Raw genomic sequence first — 21218 nt, 5'->3', positions numbered from 1 at the left:
AGCCTATTTACCATGGTCAAGTCAACGCTGGGGCCACTGCCGACCCCGTGGACCCGGTACGCCTAGACCAAAAGATACAAGTAGTGAGGGCTTCCCCATTGCTTTTTCTAATAGCCCCAAATGCCATGTAATCGAATATAAAAAATAAATGCTATATACATGTCTTAGTGGCTTTCAAAAGCTACATAGAGTTAGGAAGAAGGTGGTACATGCTAAAAAAGAAAAGAGAGAAAATAAAAGTGAGGTATGATAAAAAAAAAAAGTTTGTTTGTAAACCACAAATAGTAATAGTACACTTAATATTTTCTAGTCTATATGAATCACTTTATTTGTACTAAAACCACTAAAAATGGATGACTTTATTTGTACTAGAACCACTAGGAGTGTTAGCCTGTATTAGCCTCCATTGCCCTGAACCACATCACAACAGCAACAAACTTAGTCTGAACTGAATCCATCTATGTTCTCTGGTGAGTTTCTATTGAGAAGAAAATATTCTGTCTGTTACAGGATCCTAACCAAATGTTACAGGAACCCAAAATCACCAACCACATGGCCCTGCATCTAAAGCTCAGTTTCCCACCCTCATCAGCAAAAACAGGTCAAACGACTAGACTGCTCCATTCCGAGCACCGACAGGCTCACAGGCCAGGACACCCCAGCTTCCCTTGAGCCCGAAACTTCGGCATGTAACCAGAGGTCAAACTATGTATGTACTACATCGGTCATGCCGCGATGGATTTCCTGGCCCGAAAACCAAAAGTTCTATGTACAACGGTGGTGTGCCGTCCCCTCCTAATCCACGTTCTGGATCTCGCCCATCATTATACGGTTGCTCACCACGTTGAACCCCAACACCGCCGCGCTCACCTTCTTCCCCTTCTTGCCTTTCTTCTTCCCGACGCCATCCAGCTCCACGTCCGCGCTCGTGCCTCCTCGGGCTGCAGCGGCAGCGTTTGCACGCCCTGCGCCGTCACCGCGGGTACCGTGCGTGCTGGGAGCTTGGAAGGCCATGTCGATCACATCTGCTGACAGGAAGGCCTTGTAGTTGACGAACTTGTCGATGAACTGGTGGCTGCGGTCAAGAGAACCAATGTTCTCGTGAAGGAGCATTTCCGCTTCAGTAGTTGATTGCTTTATGCAGAACTCAAGGAAACTTATATCTGAAAGGGGAAGTAAATATCAACATTAACAAAAGTATTACAAAAGATTGAATTATCCTAACTTGAAAGAAGAGCTAAAGGCACAGTTCGATACCATTTGTTCCAGTGAGCCTGGCCCATTCACTCTCACACCAATCTCTGAAGTCCATTGCCTCTGCATAATGACAGTTGTTAGAACTTTGAACGTGATGGTAGTCTTTAAAGAATGCGACTAAAAAGCTTTAGCTATACCAGTCTGCTTGTTTGCAGCCTCTGCTTTCCCTTTGCCAGATTGGTTGGCAGTAGCAGAAGAAGAAACTGGCAATCTGCCTGCCTGAGACTTTTGACGATTCAGTGGAGATTGATCCTTCATCATGGAACTTCTGCTCTGACTTGACAGAGATGGAAACTCAGACCTGGTAAAATAAAACATAAAAATTCTCAGAAACTATGCAGATCCATGTATCCTTCTTTTGCGATCCAAAAACACCAATGAAAATAGAAATAGCTATTAAAAGGATCTTAAGTCTCAAACAGACTAGATAAGGGAAAAAAGCTTAAAGTTCAATTTCAAAAGAGATACTCTCTGCAATTATTTTCAGTCTGTAGTTCAATCATATTTTGCTAATTTAGTTTATTAATAAATTCACTAATCCTTTGTAAGCATAAAATCCAGAACAAAACGTGTAATAACATCTTGAAAGCAACACCAAATAAATTAATTCAATTGTAAGAGCTTCTGCTAATTTAGTTTATATTAATAAATTCACTAATCCTTTGTAAGCATAGAATCCAGAATAAAACGTGCAATAACATCTTCAAAGCAACACCAAATAAATTAATTCAATTGTAAGAGCTGCTGCAAGACATACTGCTTTTTATCTTGTTTGGAGTGCTCAGAAGGGCCCCAAAACAAATCATCTTCAGCACTTGACTTGGAACGACTGGGAGCATTGGAACTCATTTGGACAGGGGCAACTGCCTGTGATGGAGATGATCCAGAAGCTTGCCAGGAAGAAGTATTCCCCTGACTTTTTTGGTTCGGGGCCACCTTTGCTGGAGTTGGTGAGGGTGCTTGTTGCTGGATAGAAGCGGTTCTCCTTTCTTGTTCTCTCTGGATATCTCTCAAAGACAAAGGTTTCTGCACCTTTGCTGAGTCACTAGACCACGCTGGAGCAGGCACAGAGCTAGTCTGATCACTCTTCCAAAGAACAAAATCTCCAAAGGATGGACCACTTGGTGGAGCTGGCAACATTTCTAACTCCTGTTGTGCTTGCTTGGCAGACTTTCCCTTTTCAGAGGGCATGGAAATAGCTGGTGGATCAAAGGAACCAACAGGTGATGGAGCTTTCACAGTAGAAGCTTTGGCTTTTGCTGCCTTCTTTTTGTTCTTTTTGTCCTTGGCCTCAATGAAGTCATTATCATCAAGAGCAGGAGCATCAGGCTGAGGCTGAACAGCAGCAGGCGACAGAGGGTAAAATGCATCATTGGCATTACCTATGTTCTCATTATCTGCAATGCTTGACCTCGCAAGAACTTCTTCTGCCAGCAAATCATGCAACTGGCTTCTTTTATTCCTCTCACCAGCACTTTCCATGCTTCCCAATGATTTACTTGAACCCCCATAATGTTGCTCGGAAGATATTGCCATGCCATTCCAAGGAATTGAACGGACTGAAGCTGCTGGCTTAGCAGTGTCAGTAGCTAATCCTTTCTGTGCACGCAATTGTTCCTCAGCTTGGATTTCCAGCAGTGACTTAGGCCTGAGACCCTGAGTAGGTTGTTTCCATGAACGCTGGCTTGCCATGCTATGAGGATCAGATGATAGAGAACTAAACTGCGATTCAGCTTTGTCAGCATCATATTCCTCTGGAAGACTTTTGGGGGGTAAAATCTCATTTTGCACTCTGATAGGTGAACCCCAAAATAGCTCCACTGTATCATCTGGTAAATCATGCTTATTACCACCAAGATCAGAACTGTCAACCTCAGTTTCCTGCCTTGGCTGCTGGGCTGAAACCGCCTTTGATGCTCCTTTGCCAGCATCTGCAGCAGCCTGTTTTTTCTTTTGCTTCTTTTTCTTTTCTGCTTTCTTGGTCTCCTGTGTATCAGTAACTTTTACTTCAGTTGCCACAGCTGTCGCAATGCCAGAAGAGGTATTTTCTGCCGACAGATACAATTCTTGAACCTGACCAGAAATATCAGATAATACATTTTCTGACTTTGGATCTAGTGGTGGTTCATGTAAATCCTTAGCTTCATCTGAAGCACTCCCAATGATCCTAGTAGATCCAGAATCTAAATCCTTTCCAGACATTTTGTTTTTTTCTGTTAAAGTGCCCACTTCGTGCGATTTAAACCCCTCGTTTCTATCTGCAACTTCCACCAGCTTTGAGTTTACCATAGTTGATTTCAATTGTAAGTCGACATTCGCAAAATCTTCCAACATTCCAGGACGGGAGTGATGCTCTTTTGGAAGTGCACCCACAGCAGTTTCATGGGGCACCGGCAGTGTAGTTACAGAGATTTGCGATAAAGCTACACCATCCATATTTCTAAAATTCATAATTGACTGACTAGGTTGTTGCCCCACCTGCATACCATGGACAGGCAATTTTCGATCGACTTCGATAGCCTCTTGCATCCTTCTAAGACCAAGACCCATAGAATCATCAGACGGCACAGAAGTATGCTTCAATGTATAAGAATCATCAGTGTGCTGATTGGGATGCACGTGAGGTACCATCTGAGAAAGTAGTTGCTGCTGCAACAATAGCTTTTGTTGCTGCTCCAGCTGCAGCTGCTGTTGCAGTTGTTGCTGCTGCTGCTGTTGCTGCTGAAGTTGCTGCTGCTGCTTGAGCAATAACATCTTGTCCAACATAGAGAGTTGTGGCTGAGGTGTCAAAGGTGTCTGTGACTGTGACTGCAACTGTAGTTGTGACAAAAGATATTGCTGATGAAGCATATTTAACAGCTGTGGATCTTGAGATATCTCGGCAAGCTTCTCAGGTGGCAAATGAGCCAAAGCTGGTCGGTTTTGTGGCATTAAGTTGTTCTGGGAGTTCTGCAGATCTTGACGCATATTAAGAGCCCCTTGGGCAAGATCTCCACCATGCATGTTAGGATTAACATTTCTTGCTTCAGGGTAATTGGGCCATAGTGGCAGTCCAGAATTACCAGTAGCAACTTGAGGTTTCTCCTTTGGTTGCAGCATGGCTAGTAAATCAACATTCTGAGATTGCAAAGATTGGCAAGATGTATCAGCCATGGGATGTGCTTGTGATGCTGGAGCAGCATCTCCTGTCCAATATGAAACAGGGTTTTGCAAAGAATTTTGTCTCTCCAACAGTCCTTTCTGTGCCAAAAGATAGTTCATATTGACCCCGCTCTCACCTCCACGCACAGAAATGTTGCCAAAGCTACTACTGCCAAGTTCATTCATACCTAGTTCAAAAGAAAATAATGTCAGACAAGGAAATGACAGGTAGCAAAGAAGGTTAAGGAACTAATATGAAATGAAATAAGCACAAATAGAACTCTTCATGACAGTAACGAACCTCCAGTTATAGAGATAGTATCTGCCGAAGCATTCCGCACACTATTGGACATAAGTGACTCCAGGAAACGATTTTGAGCCTCAACAGCATTGTCTTTCCTGCTTGGCCCATTGTCAAATATTCCGATGCCAGCTGATCCTGCTTGCATGCTAGAGCTGACAAACTCCCCTGTAGGTTGGGTCTCTGGAGCTAGCATATCGCTTGGCTTTGAAGTGGCAAATCCTGGTGGGGGCCTTGCCTTTGCTCGTAGGTGAGGCATAACATCCCCAAGCATTAAGAAAGGAATATCAGGGGGTGCATTCACTGGACGGACCAGCAAATCAATGCCAAAATAACCTGCCTCAAACCAGCCAATAATGTCGGCACCAGAAAAAGGGCCTTGAATTTGACCTTGTGGATCTTTGTAGTATAGAGAGAGGCTTTCTGGATTAGGATGAGGCTGCACTGGACTGGCAAAGTTATCAAAACCCATCATGCCAACAGTTTTAGTTTCTTGATTTAAGAAACTAGGTATTTGATGCCCAAATTCAGATGGCCCAAGCTTATGTTCTCCAATAAACTGAGACCTTTGTGGAACAACATAAGTAGATGTCCCAGGACGCATTAACTCCCCTCTTGCTGTCGAATCAGTATTTCCAGCAACACCTGTTAAAGATAAATATAAACAGCTTTTAAGGGGATAAGAACAATTGCAAGCTTCAAACTACATCAACACTATGCTACAGGAAATAGAACAAATGAGTTATTCAGTAATGTTATTTTCCTCATCAATTATACTTTTGTTTTTCTTTTATATGTAAGGGCCTTGTGTGAATCAACAGCTTAAAGCCAATTATGAGATTAATAATATTCGAAACACAAATGCTCAAAACATGAATAGTAGTTCTCAAATATGCATGGCCACTCTACGTGATCTCTTAAGCTTGTTCAGACATGTGAGATGATGTAAACAACATGTGTAAAAAGAACCAGGCAAGGCACCTGAGATTTCCACACCTCCTGGCTGCTCTTCTCTACCAGCTGGAGAAAGTTAAAAACAGCATTCAGTGAGAAACTATGCAGTAAGTAGTATATAAACATGCCAGCGTATCAAAAATAAATAGATAAACCATTTCTCAGTAAAATTTTGGCTGCTTTGATGCCATGATTACCTTTTCCAACAGAACCATCTTTAGAAGCCTGATGGACACCACTGTTTACGATATCCCCTTTGTCAATTGCTTTTAGAATGGCCTACAAATTTAATTCAACAGTGAGATAAGAATGTTTTGATACAACAAAAATAAGAAACTACTGAGGAAATAATAGCATAATTACCGCTTCTTCAGCAACAGGAGCAGATAATGCTAAAGGTTCCAAAACATCTTCTTGCATGAACACAGAGAGTTCCTCCAAACAATCAACAGATAACTTAAAATCAGTGACATCACAACTTCTGTATATGTCAAGCAACTTCATCCTACTATATCTGAATGCCGAACGATCTGATACACCACCAGGTCTGTCAGAAAGTAGACCAAGATGGAATGGTCGTGAAGATCCACTACTGATTGCACTTGTACCAGATGTGAACTTCCCACGGTTGTTTGGAAAATTTGCAATATCATTGTCTGGCTTCCCCCTACCATATCCATAAGTAGCAGATGATTTCTGCGAAGTCTGAGAAGGATAGTGAGGCAAATCTCCACGCCCACGGCCCGCAGAATAACTAGATTTCCATGAACGAGAAACATTGTCATCCTTTTCAGTATCCTTTTCGTAACTGTTGCCATCCTTTCCATAGTGAGAGAAACCTTTTCCACGGGAAGCATCACCCTCTTTACCTGAATCCCCCCACTTATCATTGGTACCCCAACGTGCAGCCCACTTCTTCTCACGGCGCTGGTCATAACTCCCTTCCTTATTATTGGAATCACCCCAGCGCTCCTGTGGAACACGATGACCATCCACAGAATGCTTGGAGGTGTCATCTGACCATCTTTCCACTTTGCGTGCATTGCCATGTTCCTTATCTGTCTCCCTCCAGCGACTCCACCGATGGGTCGAATTTGGTTCCCTTTCATCATCGCGCCAGCGGTCACGACGCCCAGTTTCACTATCAAGCACAGGAGCCCTGAAAACATCCTTTTTCTTCGTGTTGTAGCCTGGGTCTTCACCAGTTCCTGATGTCTTTGAAACATCTGAGCGGATACCCTGTGAAACAGGATCCTGCAACAAACAAGCAATCATATAAATCACTGTATGATATTAATATACACCTAACCAAGTACCCTATTACTGCAATCGTCGTGTATTAGTAATAGTATGATTTTCTCCTCGAGGACTAACCTTGTTTTCTCCCACCTTCATAAGCCACTGAGGAGAAAGGGGTATTTCAGTATCAAGGCCTTGCTTCTCTGCACCAACCAAAAGCTACTTCAATATGACAGGAGAGAAGTACTATAGTATCAAAATAGCATTAACAATGAGGAAGATTACGCTATAAACAACTTATTATTATTGCTGATGCAACCTTCATCTATTCTAAGTTGATAACCGATACTTTATCGATTCATCAGACAAGAGAAAGATGTAGTAAATCTTCACATATAACTGATATGCATATATTTGGACAGAGGAGATTTGCAGTGTGTTCTATAGTTCAAGCAGATTCTTCTTTTACAATGAGAATGGTATAAATAAATTGTAAAGGTAGTTTAAAAAATCCAAGCGCAATCTAGTACCTTCTGTACACACATCAAATGAATAAGCATTAACTAAAACTGCCGTAGACGTAGTACCACAACATAAAGCTACAGAGAACACGGCATGTTCTAAGAAACAGGGCTGAGACATTGGTTTTCAGCTACATTATGCATCCTAAGAATATTAACGGGTGCATCAACATCACCACACCGATCTGCATGTAGTGAGCAATACACACACAACAACAAATCTACACAAAACATATAGACATCAAACATAATAAGAGGGATCTCTACCAGCATCAACAACAAAAATCAGAACTATTACTGACTGAAACGAATCCAATCAGTCAAATCAGCGCCCCAAAATCGATACAGAAGGCAACCTGACCATCGCATCCAGTCCACCCAAATCGAAGCGAACTCCCTTCACTATCCTAGCACCACCCCCTTGACGCATCTAAACACCTGGCGCCACCGAGCATCAATGGCCCAGCCACGAACCCAGCACCTGCAACAACAGCACCAAAACCCACGGGGGCGGCGCCATCCAACACCCGCCGAAAAACCCCGCAAACCCCAAACCTACGGCGCGGATCGAAGGGCTGAACGAGAACCGAATCGAGACCAACCCGAGAAGCGGGCCTGAGCTAGGGTTTCGTGTGGATCGAGAAGGGGGAGGAGCGGTTACCTCTGGCGATCTGGGGCGGTGGAGGAGTGTCGACGGCGAGGCGGCGACGGAGGTCGGCATTGGCGCGGTCCGGAGTGGCGGCCATGGGCGGCGGCGGCGGCGGCGGCGAAAACCCTAGAGCTGCTGGTTGGGAAGGTTTGGGAGCGGAGAAGCGGAAGCGAGCAGAGGAATGGGGCTATTCCTTCCACTAGGATAAAAAACCGGGCGCAGACCACACGGCACACGATTCCCCAAGGACTCTTTTGCGTCCAGGCCCCTTGGTATTCCGTAAATAATTTAAGTATTTATCTTTCGTCTTCGTTTTGATATTCTTTTTCTCTTTTGTGTATAAATAAAAAATGCCAAATACTTTTATTTATTAATGTTTTACAAATAGGTATTAAACATTATTTTTATTTATGAGTGCATGTAAGTAATGTATCTATGTTTTGAAGTTGACAATGGAATTATTACCATGTATTGATGTTTTTTTGAAACATAAGATACATATACATATGATGTGGCGGATGTTTCGAGTTGGACTCGACAACATTCTTGAATATGGGCCTTCAAAAAATAGAAAGAGCCCATATTTGGCGATTTTATAAGAATAGCTAAAAGGGACTTTTACTGTATAAGCCAGCTAAGTGGGCTCGGTGACTATCCTTAGCCTGCGTGTGTGCTAACTAAAGACCCACGTAAAAGGCTACGAAAAAGCCCAATGTTTTGCGCATAGGGTTTGTTTGCTTCAGACTCTGGCCTAGACAATGCTGGTAGGCAGCTTGATCCAGCCCAATGTCTCGGAACACTACTTGGGCCAGGCTCATTTTATAATCCACGAAGCAAACAAAGCCCATAAAAAGCGAAGCCCGTCCACTTTTGGCAACGTACCAACAATCGCTAAAGTTAATCTAAAAACAATCGTTAAAGTTGGCCAATAGTTCTACCTTTAGCCTATAACTTTTACACCCATTTGTCTTTTAGGTCACTTGTCTAGTTGACTAGATACTCAGGAGGGCGGGGCAAGATTGAATTTTAGTTTTGACCCGCATGTGCCTGTTAGACCCCAACTAAACAATATAGACTCTCTAGTCCAACTTGCAATCTTCTACACATTACTAGTAGTCAACTCTATTGTGTTAACGAGTTAACTCACAACTTGACGATAACATGCCTTACGGGTCATGGGTATCAAGCCTGTTCGGGAGGCCGTAAACGATCGTGGATTATTTACTGCTGACTGGTTTGGTGTGAGAGAAAAATATTGTTTCTGGCTGGAAATTTACGATCGTTTACGAGCAAGCGAATAGGCTGACGGAGGATGAACCCGATCAACAAGCCATGGGATGGTCCGAACCAATGACTTTGAGTCTGATGTCTACTCGAGGAATAACCAACTAACCTCACTACGCCACACAATCACACCACTCCTAAATGAAAAAAAAAATCAGGAACAGAAGAAAGAATTGAATGAAGGTCTTGATCCACCATCCACTTGACCTCATTTATTGCTAGAGGTGCATCCGCTGACAACACAAGGGAATTTTCCCTCGCATATCCACCCAGGCCTTGTTTAGATGCCATCCAAATTCTAAGTTTTTTCACTCTCTCTCCATCACATCAATTTTTAGCCGCTTGCATGGAGTATTAAATATAGGTAAAAAAATAACTAATTACACAGTTTAGTTGGAAATCACGAGATGAATCTTTTGAGCCTAGTTGGTCCACGATTGGACAATATTTGTCAAATAAGACGAAAGTGGTACTATTCATCGGGTTCAAAAAAATTTGCAAAGTGAACAATGCCCCCACACTCCATATGGGCTAAAATTAGCATGTGGGTAGGGCATATTCATCAGTGAGCCATGGTGGGCTCGAAGGCCTCCTACCCGCCGCAAAGCCCCTCATTGTGCCCCTGCTCCATTTTTTATGCATAGAAGAGAGAAGGGGCTGGAGGCAAGATGTTGAAGATGAAGCCGCTACTTCACTTTGAGGGCCCGTTTGGCACGGCTCGCAGCGGCTCCGGCTTATCTGACAAAAACACTGTAGCAACACTGTAGCAAAAAGCCAGTTTTCTCTCTCCTCCCCTCCCCTCTCACTGACATCGGCGCTGTTCATCGAAGCCGGAGAAGCCAGTTTTCCTGGCTTTTCCCCGTGCGCTACAGTGTTTTTGCTACAGTGAGACAGAAAAGGAGGATAGAGAAAACCGGCTTTTGCTACAGTGTTGCTACAGTGTTTGTCAGGTAAGCCGGAGCCGCTGCGAGCCGTGCCAAACGGGCCCTGAGTCTGTGCCCACCCCTAAAGAGGGGAGAAGGGGCCATAATAAAGAAGACATTGAAACTTTTTTTCCTTAAATTGGAGAACTAAAATAATGCCACATGAGTAAAAGATTGTTTTGGCGACATTGTTGGTCTGCTTTGTACCAAAGGGAAAGAAGTTATTTGTGCTACTAGAATATTTTTTCTTAAAATTGAACATTACAATTTTGCTCCACTAAAAAAATCCACACGTGAGAGGCATATGGTACTGTCGTTATCCACTACCCAAGTGGAGCATAACGACTCCTGGCAACATGAACCATGAACAACATGGTTGTACTCCACTACACTTCTCTCCACTGCACAATAAAGATGGGGTAGTCGTGACGTGGCTTTCGCTGATGCCATGGCGCTAGCATATCACAGCCGCCTTCTCCTCCAAATTGATGTTGTCTAGGACCTTGATGCGCCATCCATTGGAGGTGTTGATCTCATAGACACAAGGAGTGTGTGGACCAATGCAAAGGCCCTGGGTTAGATACAACAACTTCACATAGAGGGCTCCACGCCTCCTTCATATAATTCAGATCCTTGGGTGTGTCCTCAAGTGCCCATGTCCATCCAGCTTAGGTACATGTGCCAATTTCTACGTGATAAACATTTGGAGAGCATGTCTGGTTATGCGTCTGTGTTCATTGGTGGCTTGTTGGGTTTCGTCAATAGCTTGTAAAATCTCTCTCCTAAAAGATAGAAGAGAATTCTGCGTCAGGAATCCTGGACTATTTATAAATCACGCTGAGCACCTTTATATTTTTTTTCTCTCTTATACATTTGCATTGGAAATCCTGCCCTCACTCTTATATCTTCCCTATGTCCTGCACTCTAGATTGTCGGATTAATACGCATGTGCATATTTCCCGCGTGATTGGTTTGATTTTCTAGGTGCATAAAGATTGAGAGTTATACATAAATTCAGGATTGAGAGTGGGTTCTGAGAACTCTCAGAGATGCTCTTACAAGACCAAAAGAAAAAAAAAAACAGGCGATGAACGTCCTCACGCACGTAAAAGGAAGGAGATGAACGTCCTTACGCATGTCCCACTCAACGATAGCAGTTAGCGCTCGCTCCCCACAGGAACAGGACGGCACGGCTAGTCGACAAGTCGACCGTGCACAAAAGTAGCAGTTACACCTGCACTTGCCCCGTGACGAATCCAAATCCAATCCACTACTTGCAGTCTCTTTTTGGCGTAAAAAACGTACTAGCTTGCGTCCAAAACGAATAGTTACTCCGTAGCTAGCTTGTCGGCACGCCAGGTGAGGAAACAGGAAACCACCTCCCGGAACTGGAACCTGGCTGGATCCTTGTATTTCCCGTGCGCCGGGAGCCGTACGTGCGAGAATAGCAAGTTTGGTTTGCTCTTGCATTGGAGGCAGGCAGGCGTCGGGGGCCCGCTGCCCGGCCGCGGGGACCGGAGGTCTCGTCGTCCCAACCGAGGCCGCCGCCGTCGCCGTGGCTGCGCCGCCGCCTTCCTCCTCCTCGTGACGACGGACGTGCCCGGCAGCAAGTTCGTTCTTCGTTCTGCGATTACATACACATGTTGCTGACCCTGCATTCCGAACTCGGCGAATTTTACCCAACAAATTTCGGGCTTGACATTCTTTCGGTTCTGTCCTCCCTTTGCATTGCTCTCATGATCTCATCAGCATCATCTGGTCCGTTCTCCAAGCAGATCGATTACACACATGCATGTGCCTACATCAGCAGACGCAGAGAGATCACGAGGATCCATCCGCCGAAAGCAGCCGCAGGCAAGCTCCGACGATCCGGTTCCAACCCGGGCAATCTGCACCATGTCCTCCTCCAATGACGACCCCCCCACGCCGTCGCACGCCGCGAGACGCCTGTCGAGATCGCACGGCGGCGGCAGCCATGGACACGGCGCGGCGGCGGCGTCGCAGATCGCCGTCGCGGCGGCCGGCGGAGCGGCGCTGCTCCTCGTCGTCCTCGTCGTCGCCTGCTGCTGCTGCTGCAGGAGGAGGAGGAAGAGGGACGCGGCGCAGCAGCAGCATCAGTGGCCGCCGCCTCACGGCGGCATGAGGTTCTACGCCGACTCCTCCGGCTTCAAAGGTGAGACGCCGACCGCGCGCATTGCTGGGCCTGGCCATGGATCTTTAATTTGACCATGGCAGGTGGCAGCTGCAATGCAACGCAATAACCAATGGCATGCGCGCGCAGGGAACACCTCGGGGTACTACTTGCCGAGCGGCGCTCGGCCGCCGCAGTGGCAGAACGGCCAGGTGAGTCCGGCGCCACCGACGGCGGCGGGCACGCCGGGCACCACGACGGGGCATCACGGCGGGCCGCTCCTGCCGCCGCCACCTCTACCGATGCCCGCGGACACGGCGGCGTTCAGCTACGAGGAGCTGGCGTTGGCGACGGGCGGGTTCTCGGAGGCGAACCTGCTGGGGCAGGGCGGGTTCGGGTACGTGCACCGCGGCGTGCTCTCCGACGGGAAGCAGGTGGCGGTGAAGCAGCTCAAGGCCGGGAGCGGGCAGGGCCAGCGCGAGTTCCAGGCGGAGGTGGACACCATCAGCCGCGTGCACCACCGCCACCTCGTCGCGCTCGTCGGCTACTGCATCGACGGCGCGCGCCGGTTGCTCGTCTACGAGTTCGTGCCCAACCACACCCTCGAGCACCACCTCCACGGGAAAGGCGGCCTGCCGGTGATGGAGTGGACGACGCGGCTGCGCATCGCGATCGGCGCCGCCAAGGGCCTCGCCTACCTGCACGAGGAATGCGACCCTCGGATCATCCACCGCGACATCAAGTCGGCCAACATCCTGCTGGACGACGACTTCGAGGCCATGGTCGCCGACTTCGGGCTGGCCAAGCTCACCAGCGTCAACCACACGCACGTCTCCACCCGCGTCATGGGCACCTTCGGCTACCTGGCGCCGGAGTACGCGTCCAGCGGCAAGCTCACCGAGAAGTCCGACGTCTTCTCCTACGGCGTCATGCTGCTCGAGCTCCTCACCGGCCGCCGCCCCGGCGACCGCTCCTCCTACGGCCAGGACGGCCTCGTCGACTGGGTACGTACGTAATAATAGCAAGAAAGCATGATAGATGTGTGTCTTCATCGTCGTCTGACCGACCTGTGGCACGACACGACGGCGTGCATGCAGGCGAGGCAGGCCCTGCCGCGCGCGCTGGCGGACGGCAACTACGACGAGATCGTGGACCCCAGGCTGCGGGGCGACTACGACCCGACGGAGGCCGCGCGCCTCGTCGCCAGCGCCGCCACCTCGGTGCGCCACGCCGCACGCCGCCGCCCCAAGATGAGCCAGATCGTCATGGCGCTGCAGGGGGCCATGCCGCTGGAGGAGCTCAACGACGGGGTGCGCCCGGGCCACGGCACCGCGTTCGGATCCGGCTCGGGGTCGGGGTCCGCCGGCTCGTCGGGCTCCGACTACGACGGGTCTGGATCGTCGTACACGGCGCAGATGGAGCGGATCAGGCGGGCGGCGCTGCCCAGCCCGGAGTACAGCGCCGACTACCCCGGTTCCATCCCAAAGTTCGGCCATCCGTCGCCGACCAGCAGCGCCAGCTCCGTCGAGCGGGAGGACCGGCGGCATCGGGGAGGCCGCCGGTGAGTGACAGCTGCCAGGTGTGGGCGTGCCACAGGTACAATTGGTCGTGCAGCGCGTTAGGCTTGCCGAGATCGGCCTTTTCGCTGGGCTGGGCTTCAGAGGAAAAAGAAAGACCGATAAGTTCTGGCTGAAATCAACGAGTGAAACTTGTAGGCATGCCTTGTCACCTGGGTTTTCTCTGTGTACATGGTCTTCGTATAAGTTTGTGACCTATGCTCCTTTGTGTTAAAACATGCCTGAATTTTAGCTTTCTTTTAAGTCAAAAAAATTGCTTTCTTCAGTTATTACATATATTTTATATTAAAATTGTAGCTTTAATTGTTGTAATTTATGTAGACAATAATCTGTAATTTTTTATTCTAAGAATAAAAAACTTGTTAGACAAAAGCATAAACTTGACAAAATCTAAGCTATAGTGGGATAAAGACAATTAACATTCTTTTAATTTACAATTGTTTCTATAGTTAGACAAGAACAAAATTTGATATGTTATGATACAAAGACAAATCACAAATCATAAAAGTAACAATTTAGTTGTACTAGTTGGTTGTGCAAGAGTGTTGTCTGAAATTATCTTAAAATTCAGACACCTAAAATATAGGAGAAGTGTGAAAATATATTAGGATCATGCCCGGGGCGTACGGAAACAAAATGATATTATGATAGCATAATTTGAACATGTGTTCTACTATTATACTTATCTAGTGTATATAATGGCAACCACAATACATGGCAATCTCAATCTCCGTGCACAATTTCTTGTTCTAAGTGTCATAACTCAATACGATCAGCATGTGCTTGCTAAATATAACAAGATTGCTGAATGAATTTCACACCTTTCCTAATCACATATATAAATTCTCATTAAACTGAATTGTTTGTCATGTCTTTCTACTTTTGCCAGTAAAAGTTCCATATGTATACTGAACATGGCCATACCAAGATATAAAAAATACCTTAGCTACAATATCATTATATTGAGCACAAGAATTTATTCTATATTTAAATATTATTTACGTAGTTGCTTTGGCAGCTGGTTGTGCCCATCAGGCATCAATGTATTGATGCCAACCACTGACTTGTCCCGGAGAGTTTACAAATGTTAGCCTTGCCAATAAAATTGCAACAATTTATAGGATCTGATAGTCTCATTTCACCTTTTCTCATTCTAAAAACAAACATCTTGAGGAATTTATAATGAAAATTCTCCGGGTGTTAGCTTTAATTATTTTGTTTTCAGATGAAATATGACTAAATAATAGGCAATATTCAAATATTTCGAATTAGTTAAGGAAACCAACTCGATTTTAGAGAGGTAATCAAAGAGATGGTCTAGAATTGAGCGCCTTACGTCCTCTTTAGTGTTCAGAACAATCCAATCTAAGAGCTTGTTCACTGGTTCCTCATATTTTTCCCATTCTACGAAACAAAGAAAACAATAATTAGCATATACAAACACCGATAATTGCTTTCTGAATATGTTGTGTTCCTGCTAGAACCTTATGGAGTCTACCAAAAGAAAAAGACCGGATACACTCCATATTGTAATCTCCATTCTGATAGTTTTGATTACGTCTGGCAAAAGAAGGCTCACTTGAGAACAGTTTTGTGATTCCTGTAGTCCTCGAACCCAATGCCATAATCCACTTCTTTTACAATAGTAACATCCATCTCCTCTGCCACACGTCCGGAGAGTGGCATAGTTACCGATTTTTTTTACAATTTGGTCCTTTTTTAAAAGTTTCTCACGAATAGACCCTTGGCGGAAAGAATTCAGGAAATGGACCCTTAGCTCGGCGCCATTGATGTTGGCGCCAGCGTCTCTAGCGCCGAGCTCGTGGGCACGATCGAAGACCTGCCAGGGGTCTCGGCGCCAGAGTGACTGGCGCCGAGCTCGGCGCCGTAAATCTTGGCGCTGAGCTCGGCGCCAGTCACTCTGGCGCCGAGCTCGGAAATATCTAACGGGCCCGCGCCTTACCTCTCTTCTTTTCCCTCTCTCGCCCTAGCCGAGCACTGCCGCCGACGCCGCCGCCCTTGCCCGCGCCACCGCCACGCCACCTGCTCTCGCGCCCGCGCCCGCCAGCGTGCCCGCGCCCACGCCCCGAGGCCTCCCCCCGCCTCGCGCCGCGCCTCGGCATGCTGTAGCGCTGCGCCGCCCCCCGCGCCGCGCTGTTGCCCGTGGTTGGCCGCCGCGCCGCGCCGCCTCCGCCGCCCTCCACCGCTGTCCTCGCCTTGCCCTCCACCGTCAGCCGCAGCCCGCCTTGCCGTCGGCCTCGCCCCGCCTTACCGCAGTCCACCGCCTCCTGCGCCTGCATGCCCGCCTTTGCTAGAGCAATGAGCTCACTCAATCTGGCAGTGTCGTCCTCATCCTCGTCTCCCTCATCAGACAACACAATCGGTGATTAAATAGTGCGACCAGCTCGCAATCTATGGTCATCTAACTTCTTCTCCTCATACCTTGCACAAGCCACCTCTGGGCATGTTCCCCGCTGCAACCAATCCCTTCATGTATAAAATGCAATCGGTTAGCAACGCGATTATATTATATTTAAAACCAGGCAACGAAAAAAATGTTTTCAAGCACTTACTGACACATAATGTAGCAACATGCTCGTTCAAGACCTGCATCTGTACTCTTGTCTGCTCCCTTGCCTCATTCCTTGCCCTCTCCTTCTCTAATGTCATCCGCTTCCCCAATTCCCATTTGTTAAGCCCAACATCGATCGGGTTACAAATACCGCGCTGTCTAGTAAACTCACGCATCTTTTCTTTGTGATGTTTAATGAATAGGTTGACTTAGTCAGGTCCATATCCCCTCTTCCGTGCAATTAGTTTCCCCTTCTTCAGTTCATCCAAGAACTTAGCTTGATCATCATAACATTCTCAACTGCATTTCCTAGTGCTCTGTTCAAAAGAAATATTATATCATATATGTCTTAGCAAAACAAACAAAATACGATTTCATGTTTACCGAAAAAATAACGAACCTCATCATACTCAATCATATAGCCACAATAATGGCCTATTCCAAGCTCCGAAGGGACTAGGCCATATTTGGATTTTACAGCACATTCGCACATGACAGGAGGTGCTTTGTAGATTACCCTTTCTTTCTTCTTTTCCTTAATCCTCCACGGTTCTTCCGCCCATTGGTTCTTAGGACCATACAACCACTCCTTAAAACGACACTTCGCCATTGAAAACACCTAAATAATGAGACATTAGTACATGAACACATATAGCTCAAGATTTCAACACATACACTTTGCACTTACTTCATGCTTGTTTGGACACACAAACTCTAACGTATTCTTAGGGTTTATCACAACTCGATCTCCGCAATCGCACAGAGGAGGTTCCTCGAGTCGTCTAACTGCGGCTATGTGCTTCTTCTTAGCCGTCATTGGCGGAGGGTCAGGGGGGGTGGAACCCACCGCTTGAAGTGCTCACGTGGATGTCTCCCTCTAAACCAATCGTCAAAAAAGAGGTACCTAGGATCAAACTTGTCTACACCATCGATCCACTGAAAGAAAAAGCACCTCTCATGATCCTACACAACAAGATTCCAATAAAATATTAGTAGCATACTTACACAAATACAGAAAAATGATAGTGCAAACAATTTCTTATATTAAACCGACTACATGTGTAGAAGCAACGCGCCGCTGTGTCCGGATGTTTCGATTAAAAAACATGGGCTGAGAAACCACAGTCACAGTTAGGGATAGGGAGGTCAGGAGGGACGGGGGCATCTTTGCTAGACGCGTCGGGGTATAATTCTCGAGGACGACCCCATTTTCGCCAAAACTCCTCCCGAAATATTTTTTGCATCTAACAAAACGGATGTAATTTAACAAACATAAATCAAAACATCACAAATAAATATCAATGAGAACCATAACTACAATACAACCAATTTCGTTCTAAGAACCGAAAGCAGTTAACATTAAACCATAAACCTAGGGTTTCTCAACAATGAACCCATAACATAACTACATGCGCCTAGGTTTGCTAGCTTTTTCCACGCCTTGGAATCAACCTACGGTTGTATAATACATATATTGAGGGATACAATGAAACCCTAAGTGATGACGATTCTTAGGTTCAAAAATCCGACTAATATATATCGAATCGATGCGAAAAAAATAAGGAGGGGAGCGAGGATACCTTGCTCTCAAAGATCTATGGATCAAATAAAGGTTTTCAAGGTCCAATATAACGATTCGTGAGGTAGGGTGAAGTGGGGAGAGAAAAACCCGAGAGGGAGGAGAAAGAAGAGGAAGAACGCTCGGGCAAGAAGGTTGGGCCAGAGTTAAATGCAGGGAGCTCAGCGCCAGTCACTACGGCGCCGAGCTCGGCGCCACGTCTTCGACCGTGCCCAGGAGCTTGGCACCAGAGACGCTGGCGCCTAGCTAAGGGTCCATTTCCTAAATTCTTTCCACCAGGGGTCTATTCGTGAGAAACTTTCAAAAAAAGGGCCAAATTATAAAAAATTCGGGCATAGCTACAACCCTCCAAGGCTGAGCGCAGGCAACCATGGAACAGATTGGGGGATATGTTCAACATAATGCAAATCAATCATCACAACTAATTGAGCAATAATGACATAAAAGAATCACAATCAAAAGTTACATTCAATTATAGATAAACCAAGATCACAATAAGCATAGCATTTCATCTGTCACAATAAGCATAACCTTTCCTCTGTCTAAGAATATTAAGGGGGTCACCAATTATTTCGACAAAATGCTTCCACATACGTGTTATAGAGAAAAAAAAAACCAGATATCGACAACAAATGACATAATGTCTACATGATCAAAAGCGAATGTAAACATTTGAGTAAATTTCATGCTTCTGTCTATATTAGTTGTGAGGAAGCTAATCAACAGTTAATGCGAAATTACAAAGATGACACCCAATCTGTACTTTAAAAAACAAAGAGGTCATCCACTAATGATACCATGACACATCGATATGTGGACTACCAGTGTTTGCTTTGATATTTCCAAGCAACCGATCGATCCATTTAGTTTCTATTCATGATGATAGCTGCAAGTTTAAAATTAGCATCAGGTCTATGAGACAGCCTTGCCAATGTTTAGATTGATCAACAGTCAAATTTTCATATGAGATATGATGAAGGGCACGATCCAATACGTCGCTATGACGCGAACTATTTCAACTCGTATGAGCACTGGTCATATAAATCCGGACGAAAAAAACTCTCCACTACCCGATGGCTAGGGGAAGGTGGATAACAAAATAAAATAAAAATTTTAGCTCTTTAGTATTAGATATAGATATAGTATAGATAAGATTTAATTTATCCTAAATCAAATTTATCTAACTATAAACAAGATTATAGAAAAAAAACTCCGGATGAATCAAATTTATCTAACTATAAACAAGATTATAGAAAAAAAACTCTGGATGAATAAGAGTATAATTTTTTTAGGTCTTTAGTATTAGATATAGATACAGTCCCTTCGTTCTTTCTTCTTCTTTTCCCTTTCCCCGTCGCGTGCGCTCCAGATCCCGTACCTCCAGGCCGGTGGCCCCGGCAGCGGGCGTGGCACCGGAGGCGAGCACGGCTCCTCCTTCGGATCGGAGCGACGGACGAGGAAGAAATCGCCGTGAGGTAGGGCTTGCCATGGCCGGCGCCGAGCAAGGAAGAGAAGCCCTCCATGGCCGGCGGCGGGTGAGGAAGAGGAGCCACAGTGCTAGTCCTCCATGGCCGGCGGCGGACAAGGAAGACAACCGCTTCTTTTAAAAAGGGGAGGCGCCTCTAAAAATCATTTTCTGTACTAGTGAATTAGGATCCAGATTCTCTCAAGAAACGTTTCAGATGATGAACCGGAACTACTTTATGAATTCGTTTGGCTAGTAGACTAGATTTTGATTCAAAAAAAAGTTTTTAACAAAAAAATATATAAATGAAAATATTCTTTAAAAAATTCTGAATCTTTTTAGGCAAAGAACAACTTATACACTGCTCATTTTATCTTATTGTATTCAAAAAGTATTAACTGAAAAAAAAACAATCGCTGAGAGGAGAAGGAGAAATCACCATCTAAGCTGTCCGAGTCTTTAACGCATGAAAAGTGAATCGTTCCGGCTTCGAATCCCGCGTCCGTCAAACCGTTTGGCACCCATTCTGCTGATTCACGTGAGAAACCGAACTGATTCTTGTGTCCAAACACACCTTTAGTGTATGATTACGCATTTACCATCCACCCCTTTTGGATCAGTCAAGCTGATTATTAATTACCATCATTTGCCCTTGATTATTTGCATAAGAAAAATTCATAGTTTCTTCTTTATATCTTCTGATAAATATACATCCTTAGGATTTTCCACTAATCTGATCCATTTATTAGTAAACCATTTCCACGTAGCATTCTCCGTGTTATGGTGTTTTCATAAACACTAAACGGTAAATAATTAGTCCATTAAACAGGCTAAACCATCAATTAAACGAGATAAATGAATGATTGAACGGAAATGACCTATCACTGTGTACCATTTACATGGTGTTTAGACGTGCTACACGACTATTTAGGCAAACAGTGGTGCTAAGTCGTGCGCCGGATGTTTTGATTTGTTGTATGTATGTATGATATCATAATAAAAATCCTAGTTCATCCACCTTTTTCCCTCAAGAAAAATGATCGTGAATTGCTTTACACTAGTGGGATAGTTTTTTTTTTCTCTCAAACACGCAGAAGAGTCGTGTGTATCTTTGTATTATAAGAAAAGAGAGTGCTCAATACAAGAACCCCTCTTACTAGGACCAAAGCAAAAGGGGGTACTAACGGGGAAATCATTTGGGAACTAATCTAGAATGCAAACCCAAGTTTCGGGTACGCGGAGACATGGCTTGATGGCCAATCAAATGTAGCACAATAGCTACTCCCTACGTCCATCAATATAACTATATTTTTTTCATGCAAGAAACTCTTTAATTTTTCTTTTATGTTGTAATATTATATGAAATTTTTATCGATCGTTAAAAAATCACATAATCTTAACACTATTTTCAGTGCAAATGGTTTGATGAATTTTTCTACATAAATGTGCAAATAAAAGTAAAAAACTTATAAAATTTGACTTTTGTATATCAAAGCATGCCTTACTTTGATGAACTAAGGAATATCCATTTTGATTGAGGAAATAAACATGGTTAAAATTCCCATGAACTGTGATAATCGACATGTAATTGCTAATTGAACAGTTCTGACGATAACATGAAGTCA

At 45.2% G+C, this 21218-nt stretch overlaps 2 protein-coding genes across 2 annotated transcripts; one reads left to right on the top strand and one right to left on the bottom strand.

Annotated features, from left to right (window-relative positions):
* Positions 1–444: 444 nt before the first annotated feature.
* On the bottom strand, positions 445–8241 carry LOC136549358 (protein ESSENTIAL FOR POTEXVIRUS ACCUMULATION 1-like). The gene is made up of 10 exons (XM_066540606.1): positions 8075–8241; positions 7028–7095; positions 6017–6907; positions 5851–5932; positions 5681–5719; positions 4700–5344; positions 2015–4586; positions 1395–1558; positions 1258–1317; positions 445–1163 (listed from the first exon to the last, which is right to left on the bottom strand). The coding sequence occupies exons 1-10, from the start codon at positions 8157–8159 to the stop codon at positions 796–798; spliced, it is 4974 nt and encodes a 1657-aa protein (XP_066396703.1). The 5' UTR covers positions 8160–8241; the 3' UTR covers positions 445–795.
* Positions 8242–11477: 3236 nt separating this feature from the next.
* Positions 11478–14202, top strand: LOC136549359 (proline-rich receptor-like protein kinase PERK4). The gene is made up of 3 exons (XM_066540607.1): positions 11478–12442; positions 12551–13404; positions 13498–14202. Exons 1-3 carry the CDS (start codon positions 12058–12060, stop codon positions 13963–13965), a joined length of 1707 nt encoding a protein of 568 aa, XP_066396704.1. The 5' UTR covers positions 11478–12057; the 3' UTR covers positions 13966–14202.
* Positions 14203–21218: the final 7016 nt, after the last annotated feature.

The sequence above is a fragment of the Miscanthus floridulus genome, chromosome 4 (assembly GCF_019320115.1).
Source record: "Miscanthus floridulus cultivar M001 chromosome 4, ASM1932011v1, whole genome shotgun sequence".
NCBI lineage: Eukaryota > Viridiplantae > Streptophyta > Magnoliopsida > Poales > Poaceae > Miscanthus > Miscanthus floridulus.
The sequence above is the reverse complement of the archived record's forward strand: the minus strand, read 5'-3'. Positions and strand labels throughout refer to the sequence as shown.